The 10,000-nt window shown below is 47.0% G+C and overlaps 1 protein-coding gene across 5 annotated transcripts in view; it reads left to right on the top strand.

Annotated features, from left to right (window-relative positions):
• Positions 1 to 10,000, top strand: part of hspa12a (heat shock protein 12A) — a 74,369-nt gene that overhangs the window by 59,804 nt on the left and 4,565 nt on the right. For 2 of the 5 annotated variants that reach the window (XM_042065665.1, XM_042065663.1), the window contains exons 8-11: positions 919 to 1,005; positions 2,999 to 3,103; positions 4,065 to 4,323; positions 7,817 to 7,920. In XM_042065665.1, the coding sequence (XP_041921599.1) occupies positions 919 to 1,005; positions 2,999 to 3,103; positions 4,065 to 4,323; positions 7,817 to 7,920 (555 nt within the window). Of the gene's footprint in view, positions 1 to 915; positions 1,006 to 2,998; positions 3,104 to 4,064; positions 4,324 to 7,816; positions 7,921 to 10,000 lie in introns of all 5 variants that reach the window. The other 3 variants (XM_042065664.1, XM_042065662.1, XM_042065666.1) reach the window with 2 other exon arrangements.

Below are 10,000 nucleotides of genomic sequence, written 5' to 3'. Positions count from 1 at the left end.
ATTCTCATTCTCTGTCCTGCGCAAACATATGTCCTGCATGCCTACTGCGTGTAGTTCTACTGCATAAAGTTTTGCAAATAAATTAGTTTGTTTTACAGAAATGGTCTACTGTCACACTGCATGCAGGCTATAACCAAAAGCACACATTTTGTAAATAAGCGGGTCGGATCGTGGGTCGGGTATAATTTTGTCCTAATTGATATTCGCGGTCCGAGTTGCGGTCGGGTTGATTAAAATATCGGGCGACCGCGGGCCGCTTGTGACCAAACCCGCGCAACACTGATGGGCACTACCCTCTAGACTCATAGGATAGATATCTGCCCTGATGGTCGTGAGCTGATTCCATTGGTCTGGAGATGGAGGACTCACAGGACATTGGGATGTGTGATATGTGTATGAGTGTGAAAGCGGTGTGTGTGTGTGTGTGTGTGTGTGTGTGTGTGTGTGTGTGTGTGTGTGTGTGTTGTATCTGTGTAGTTCAGCTGGACTGCCTGGACTCTCTCTGTGTGGTGAAAATATAAATAGAAGATGAAACTCTTGAGTTTTCATGCAGGCTGCAGTTCTGAAGTCACATTGATGCCTCAAGGATGACCAATGAACTATGACATTTTCACCCTTCTGAGAGCCCCCCCCCCCCCCCCCCCCCCGCCATTACTCTGTTCTATGCTGTTGCAAAGCCTTGCCCTCACACATACACACGCACACACACACACATGCACACACACAAACACACACACACATGCACACACACACACACACATGCGCACACACACACACACACACACATGCACACACACACATGCACACACATGCACACACACACACACACACACATGCACGCACACGCACGCACACACGGCTTCACGCGAGGCTTCACACGGCCGCTCTCACACGCAGTCCTCTTCTCTCTATAAGCAGCCAAGGAGAACGTGCGGCGCAACCGGCAGAGCCGAACCTTTCTGGTGGAAAATGTCATAGGGGAGCTTTGGGCGGAGCTGGCGGAAGGTAGAGTCTCTCTCTCTCTCTCTCTCTCTCTCTCTCTCTCTCTCTCTCTCTCTTTTACTTCCTCGCTTTCCTTCTGTCTGCTTTTCATTCTCTGTAACACACACACACACACCCCTCTTACTCTTGCACAATGTATTTGCCCTTGCTGTTTCCAACACTGCTGTGGCTCCACACCCAACCAGGCCGAACCATTCCCTTGCTTAGCAGGGGGGGATTTCCTTCTTTAGTGTCAGATGTACCTCAAAATCTCAGAGTCCTTTGGGCCCTATGGCTTCACCCTACAGTAGAGTATTTGGGCCCTATGGCTCCTCCACCCTACAGTAGAGTATTTGGGGTCTATGGCCACACTACCCTACAGTAGAGTATTTGGGCCCTATGATTCCACCCTACAGTAGAGTATTTGGGGTCTATGGCCACACCACCCTACAGTAGAGTATTTGGGCCCTATGACTCCTCCACCCTACAGTAGAGTATTTGGGGCATATGGCTCCACCCTACAGTAGAGTATTTGGGGCATATGGCCCTGGCTCTGAGGCATTTGGATCTATCCGTGGGGCTATCCAGGGGTTAGAGGAGCTTTCCCAAAGTCAAAGGGGCTCTCAAGGTCAGAGTGGGTATCCCAAGGTCAGAGGGTCAGTGGAGGTGAGCAAAGGATGCAGTTTGTGTGTGTGTGTGTGTGTGTGTTGAGTGTAATGGGGGGAGGGGGGGTGATCAACATTGTTAGAAAGCAACTACACACACTCAGCACACACAGTCTACTACAGAGCTCTGTGCACAGATAAACAAACACACACACACACACACACACACACACACTCACTGACAGAAGCTATCATCAGTGCTAGAGGTACTAGCAAAATAGCTGAGTCATGGTGTAGTACATCACCGCTGCTCACTGCAGCAAATGCAACACAGAGACACACACACACACACACACACACAGACTTAGTTGAGTCATAGTGAAGTACATCACTACTGCTCACTGCAGCAAATGCTGCACGTACACACACACACAGACACACACACACACACACACACAGACTTAGCTGAGTCATGGTGAAGTACAACACTGCAGCAAATGCAGCACCACGTACACACACACACAGACACTTACACACGCACGAACACACACACATACACGCAGACACACACACACACACACACACACACACACACACACACACACACACAAAAATCATCAGACTTAGTTCAGTCATGGTACAGTAGAGGTACTAACAAAATAGCTGAGTCATGGTGAAGTACATCATCGCTGCTCACTGCAGCAAATGCAACACACACACACATACAGACAGACCTAGCTGAGTCACGCTGCTCACTGTAGCAAATGCAGCACACACACAGACTTAGTTGAGTCATGGGGAAGAACATTACCTCTCCTAACCGCAGGAGACGCGGCCTGGTGTTCACCGGAGAACGTTCTAGAAGCACACTGCGCACGCCTCAGTGAGAGTGTACTGCGCACGCCTCAGTGAGAGTGTGTTGCCTAACTTCTGACTCAGTGAGAGAGTGATCTTAATGATGCCTCAGTCAGAGTGTATGGTGGGTCTGAGAGCTGAATAATCTCTCTGTCACGTCATCCATGTACAACAGCTATGAGGTCATCAATGTGCGACGGAACCCTGGTGTTTTCTCCAGAGGTGAATGCAGTGAGAGGTTAGGTCATGGTCATCATGACCCTAACCTGGACCGGTGTTTTAATCTGCATCCCTCTTAAAAAGCTACATCCCAGAGTGCCATCTCAAACCCCAAGCATTCCGTACCTGTCTCAACGTCTACCTGTGAGCCTCTGCACTTGGGGCACCTCTGACACATAGCCAGTGATACCTAAATGCCCCCCACACACACATACACACACACATGCACATGCAGACACATACACGCACGCACACATACACGCACACACACACACTCACGCACGCAAGCCATGTTCTGTATTTGTCCCTTCCTACCCCAAATGACCCCCTGTCCCCAGGTGATCGTTACGTGGTGGTGGACTGCGGTGGCGGTACAGTGGACCTGACGGTCCATCAGATCCGCATGCCCGAGGGACACCTGAAGGAGCTGTACAAAGCCTCAGGTAAGCTGCAGGGTCAAAGGTCACTGCTAAGAGTTATGGGTCACTGCTAAAGGCTTATGGATCACTGCTAAGGGTAATAGCTCACTGCTAAAGGGTTATTATGGATCACTGCTAAGGGTAATAGCTCACTGCTAAAGGCTTATGGATCACTGCTAAGGGTAATAGCTCACTGCTAAAGGCTTATGGATCACTGCTAAGGGTAATAGCTCACTGCTAAAGGCTTATGGATCACTGCTAAGGGTAATAGCTCACTGCTAAAGGGTTATGGATCACTGCTAAGGGTAATAGCTCACTGCTAAAGGCTTATGGATCACTGCTAAGGGTAATAGCTCACTGCTAAAGGGTTATGGATCACTGCTAAGGGTAATAGCTCACTGCTAAAGGGTTATGGATCATAGCTCACTGCTAAAGGCTTATGGATCACTGCTAAGGGTAATAGCTCACTGCTAAAGGGTTATGGATCACTGCTAAAGGGTTATGGATCACTGCTAAGGGTAATAGCTCACTGCTAAAGGGTAATAGCTCACTGCTAAAGGTCTATATAGGCCAGTGCTAAATGGTTATGGATCACTGCTAAGGGTTATGGATCACTACTTCAGAGTTATAGTTCTCCTGGAGTTACCTCTGGAGTCAACAGTGCCAACTGACACCATGATCCTCTCCTGCTCCTCAATAACCTCCTCAATCACACCTGCTCATTTTCTTCTCCTCTCTCTCTCTCTCCTCTCTCTCTCTGTCCTCTCTCCTCACTCTCTCTGTCCTCTCTCCTCTCTCCTCTCTCTCCTCACTCTCTCTCTCCTCTCTCTCTCTCTCCTCACTCTCTTCTCTCTCTCCTCACTCTCTCTCTCCTCACACTCTCTCTCCTCTCTCTCCTCTCTCTATTCTCTCTCTCTCTCTCTCTCTCTCTCTCTCTCTCTCTCTCTCTCTCTCTCTCTCTCTCTCTCTCTCTCTCTCTCTCCAGGCGGCCCTTATGGCTCTATCGGTATTGACTATGAGTTTGAGAAGCTCCTGTGTAAGATCTTCGGCCAGGACTTCATTGACCAGTTTAAGGTCAAGCGCCCAGCCGCCTGGGTGGACCTGATGATCGCCTTCGAGTCTCGCAAGCGGGCCGCAGCGCCGGACCGGACCAACCCACTCAACATCAACCTGCCCTTCTCCTTCATCGACTACTACAAGAAGTTCCGCGGGCACAGCGTGGAGCATGCCCTCCGCAAGAGCAAGTGAGTGGAAGAGAGAGAGAGAGAGAGAGAGAGAGAGAGAGAGAATGTGTGAATGAAGGAGGGATGAGAATGGAGGAAAGAGAGAGAATGAAGCAATAGAGTGGAGAGAAAGAGTAGAGGAGAGAGAGATGGAGAATGAAGCGATAGAGTGGAGAGAAGTGAAGGAGAGAGAGATGGAGAATGAAGCGATAGAGTGGAGAGAAGTGAAGGAGAGAGAGATGGAGAATGAAGCGATAGAGTGGAGAGAAGTGAAGGAGAGAGAGAGATGGAGAATGAAGTGATAGAGTGGAAGAGTGGAGGGGAGAGAGAGATGGAGGGTAGGAAGCGATAGGCCACTGAAGGCAGACAGGGTGGCTCTCACTGGAGATGGCGCTCTGTGTCTCCTCATTAAGCCATGATTCATCCCAATGAGCTACAGTGTCTCCTCATGATTCATCCCAATGAGCCACAGTGTCTCCTCATGATTCATCTCAATGAGCCACAGTGTTTCGGAGCAGAGTGGAGAAGCTGAAATCAGATCCGCTTTTGATGCAGTGAGCAAGAGACCAGGTCACATCCATTTATTCTACCTCCACCAACGCTAGCATCTGCTCTCTAATATCATAGCTTATCCTGCCGATACCACAGCCTTCTGTTACCACGACATCTGCACCTACTGCTTGCTAGCCAAGTTTCCTAGCTACTATACTACCACCTACAGCTTGCTAGCCAAGTTTCTTAGCTACTACGCTACCACCAGCTTGTTTTGCCTGTACTTGTTCATCAGCCTTTCTCGACTCCGAACAGGTGTGTTGTGATCCCAGCCTGACCAGGTCAGCCTGATGGGCAGAGACAGATCATCTGTTCACACACACAAGCTGTCTGAGCTGTCTGCGCTCTTCTCAATGTCTCGTTAAGTGAGCGGTCATCTCCTTCCTCTCCGGATCTCTCCGCCACGGTCATAGTGTGCTGTTCCTGTCAGCTTGCTAAGCACTTTGTGTGCATCGCACAGCCTCATTACGGAGTCTCCCGTGGCCAGCGAAGGGAGGCTGCTCTGCTCGGTCATCAGTTTCTGCTCTGCGGCACTGGATGGGATCTAATGACACAGCGGGACGCTCACTTAACGGACTCCCAGCCCTCAGCGGCCCAGCGGCTATCTTACACGTGCAGAGCACAGGACTCGTCCTCAGTGTTTAGATCAGGAATACTGACGCATCACGTCCACAGTGGACAGGTGTGTACAGTTGCACTGGACTAGACAGAAACAGCATATTTCCTCCATTAACGTAATCTTCTATTGGATCTCATTTGGATTATATCTGTGGATGCTAGTCAGTGCACTGATGCATTTTAAGATGAAAATTGACGTTTAATAGTTATGGAATAGTCCATAATGCATTAAGATGATAATTGATGTTTAATAGCCCATAATACAACAAGCCCCATCATGCCTAAGTGATTTAATATAAATTATTCATTTTTTGTTCTGTTATGGCCACATAAAATAGGATACAAATGGCCATTCTTTCCTCTTTCTAATTCTATGGTCAGGTCTGTACAAAATTAACAGGCGTGGCTAGTCTCCATTGGTTCACGGTGACATCACTGTTGATGACATCACTGTCTGGCACCCTTAGCTCTCGTGGTCCAGTCGTGATTCTCTCTCTGGCTTCTACCAGGCTCTCAGTGGACCAGGATGCAAACAGAGGGAGCAACGTGTGCCGCCTTTCTGTCTGTGTGTCCGTCCGTCCATCCGTCTGACTGACTGTCTGTCTGTGGGTCTGTCTGTCTGCCTGACTGTCTGTCTGTGGGTCTGTCTGAGTGCCGTCCATCCGTCTGCCTGACTGACTGACTGTCTGAGTGCCCTCCCTGAGGGCCTCCTGCTTTCCTGGTACATGGCATCATCTTGCCCTCATGTGAGCCCAGAACTCCTCGGCTCTAGGGAACGTCTGTTAGGAGACACCGGCCACAGGAACCCGACACCACAGGGGTGACCCATCTGTCTGTTGCCCTGGTCATTACAGGCTCATCTTTCTCTGGACCCCAGGAGGAGTAAAGGGATCGCAGTATCGATTAAGACCGGAGAAAGCACAGTTGCTGAGTGCAGTTGCATTTTGGATCGAAGGATGGATTAACTTTATAAATCCCCAGAGGGGTAACTAATTTGCTACCCTGGACAACATACAGCAACAGAACAGCAACAAGACAGCGATAAGGACAGTACAACATCCAACAATACATTTTGGCCCCAGACATACAGTAGACACTGAGAGAGCGCAATAGTCCACCACAACTTCCCTGGTACCCACAATGATGTGCAAAATGCAATGTACAGAACGAACTATGCCACCCCTGACAGAGTGCCATATTTGAGCTAGCATATGCTAACTATGCCACCCCTGGCAGAGTGCCGTATTTGAGCTAGCATATACTAACTATGCCACCCTTGGCAGTGCCATATTTGAGCTAGCATATGCTAACTATGTCACCCCTGGCAGAGTGCCATATTTGAGCTAGCATATGCTAACTATGCCACCCTTGGCAGAGTGCCATATTTGAGCTAGCATATGCTAACAGTCTCTGCATTTGAGATCTGTGGGAAGTATGACTGTGTGGGCTTGGCTGCATGGACAGTGCAGTTTGTGTGTGTCCAGCCTTGGTCCTATGTGTTATTATAGCTTTGGCCGCTTCCTTGCGTTTCAGTTGCAGACTCGGCCACTGATGTAGCATCTCTGATGTCCGACCAGTCTCGTTCTGACTGAAGCCAGATGTGTGATCAGCTCTTTGGGCCTTGCGAGGTCTTTCTCCCACTTGCTGTAATATAGAGAATTGCATAAATCCAGTCCTGTTACTCGCTGGCCACTCTCCAGTATGCTGAAGCACGCACAGTGTTACGGGACGTGGACGCTTACTCAGGAACTAAAGGCTGTAACTATGATAAAGCTAACTCATCTCAGGAACTAAAGGCTGTAACTATGATAAAGCTAACTCATCTCAGGAGCTAAAGGCTGTAACTATGATAAAGTTAACTCACCACTCCACTCCTGCAGCTCACATCAAGTTGCATTTCATGTTCATATTCAAATAAGCTTTATGTTCAGATAAGCTCAAGCGCTATTTAGCATGACTTGTCTGTCTATCCACAGATAGATTGGACCATCTCTCCTTAGTCAGGGTGTGTGAAGAGCTTACTCTAAGTTTTGTAGACAAGACTGCATATGTCTGCTGTTTCACTGGCCAAACTGTCACTGTGCCTGTCAGTGCCCGGAGTCTGGACTTTGCTGATTCTCCCTCTCCCTCCCACTCCTTCTTCTTCTCTCTCTCTCCATCTCTCTCTATCTCCCTCGTTACCTATCTCCCATTCCCCTCTCTCTCTCTCTCTATCTCCCTCTATCTCCCTGTTTCTCTCTTCATCTCTCTCTCTCTCTATCTCCCTGTTTCTCCATCTCTCTCTTCATCTCTCTCTCCATCTCTCTCTCCATCTCTCTCTCCCTCTCTGTCTCTGCACCTCCAGTGTGGACTTTGTGAAGTGGTCCTCTCAGGGAATGCTGAGGATGAACCCTGATGCCATGAACGCTCTCTTCAAGCCCACCATCGACCACATCATCCAACACCTCAGTAAGTTCCTCTCCTCATAAACAAGCCCACCATCGACCACATCATCCAACACCTCAGTAAGTTCCTCTCCTCATAAACAAGCCCACCATCGACCACATCATCCATCACCTCAGTAAGTTCCTCTCCTCATAAAGAACCACAGTATCTTGCAAACACAACCACATTATCTAGTACACCCTCCCCATAGATAACCACATTATCTAGTCTAGTGCACTATCCCCATAGACAACCACACTACCTAGTGCACTATCCCCATAGACAACCACATTATCTAGTACACTATCCCCATAGACAACCACATTATCTAATAATAATAATAATAATAATAATAAGCTTTATTTGTATAGCACCTTTCATACACAGAATGCAGCTCAAAGTGCTTTACATTTGAAGCACACACTTCTAGTACGCTATCCCCATAGATAACCACACTATCTAGTACACTCTCCCCATAGATAACCACACTACCTAGTGCACTATCCCCATAGACAACCACACTACCTGTAGTACACTATCCCCATAGAGAACCACATTATCTACAGTAGTACTCTCTCCCCATAGATAACCACACTACCTAGTGCACTATCCCCATAGACAACCACATTATCTAGTACACTCTCCCCATAGACAACCACAGTATCTAGTACACTCTCCCCATAGACAATCACATGATCTAGTACACTATCCCCATAGATAACCACACTATCTAGTACACTCTCCCCATTAGGGGTGGGCGATATATATCGTCTGCGATAATATCGTGATTGTTGTTTTAACGATGTGCAAATTTACATTATCGAGTATTTAAATTACTTGGGGGAAAAACAATTAAATGGGGGAAAAACACTCGAAATCACGCATTGATACCCCATACATTCACTAAATCCAGGAGGTGTATGCAAGAGAAGCCCCGTTGCAGCAGAGCAAGTGTCACATGATCCCTAGTGGGTCCACGTTGTCACATGCAGGCATAATGTTTATTTTGTGTAGCGAGATCAAGACGTAGCCTACAAGGGATTTTGTGCAGCTACTTCTGTTCACGTAGCATTGATGAGACAGTCCTTTTTTCCTACATGGTATTATATGGAGAGAAAACATTTGCCTTTGAGTATTTTAGTAGCCAGTTGTAAACAAATAACTCTTCTCATGTAACCCTTTTGTAAATGGACTAAAGTTCGCTCTAAATATCTACGTGTATCGATTATGCTAACCGTTAGCATCTCTATAGGATTTCTCATATACATTAGCCATAAGCTAACGCATTAGTTTCTATTCTGTAACTTGGAATGCTAGCCTACATGATTTCTCTTAAACAAAACATCGAAGGGAATAACTGAGATGTACTCTGTTGGTCTGCTTAGTTTTACAGTGAATCCTAAGTAAAGGTTTTTGAAAGGAACTTCAGCTTCAGACTTTCTCTTGAGACACTGTTAGGCCTAGTCATCTTCTCTAATGTAGCTGGCTAGACCATGTCATTGCCACACACACACAAGTGGGGGCAAAATTGGAAATGTGTCATAGAGTGACAATGCATTGGTTGATTTGGTTAAAAAGTCACAGGTTAGGTTATTGGTTATTATTGTATTGATGCTATTCATAAATAATGAGCTGTAAAGTAACTCAGACTTTTACAATTCTTTTTAAAGGATATCGACTAATTATTGTTATCGTCAAAATCACAAAAAATATCGAGATATTATTTTTTTGTCCATATCGCCCGCCCCTACTCCCCATCAGTGTTGGGAGTAATGCGTTACAAAGTAACGCGTTACTGTAATTCCACTACTTTTAGTGGTAACGAGCATGTAACGAAGTATTTTTGTAAATCAAGTAACGCAATTACAATTACTGAAATTTCAAAGAGTTCGTTATTTGCGTTACTCTGTTGATCTTGAATGAACGACTGCAGACAAGATGACAGATGCACATTTGCTGCTTCTGATCTAACGTCTCCAGACATTAGCTGTGTTTCCAGCGATTGTGTACATGTTTAGATTGCAGATGCATTCTTTACAGTTAATAGGAGCCTCCTCACATTCCTCCTTATTTCGTATTTATGCTAAAACACACAAGAGCGCAT

This window comes from Alosa sapidissima, chromosome 16, assembly GCF_018492685.1.
Source record: "Alosa sapidissima isolate fAloSap1 chromosome 16, fAloSap1.pri, whole genome shotgun sequence".
In the NCBI taxonomy this organism is placed as follows: domain Eukaryota; kingdom Metazoa; phylum Chordata; class Actinopteri; order Clupeiformes; family Clupeidae; genus Alosa; species Alosa sapidissima.
Note: the sequence above shows the minus strand (reverse complement) of the source record. Positions and strands in the feature narration are given on the sequence as shown.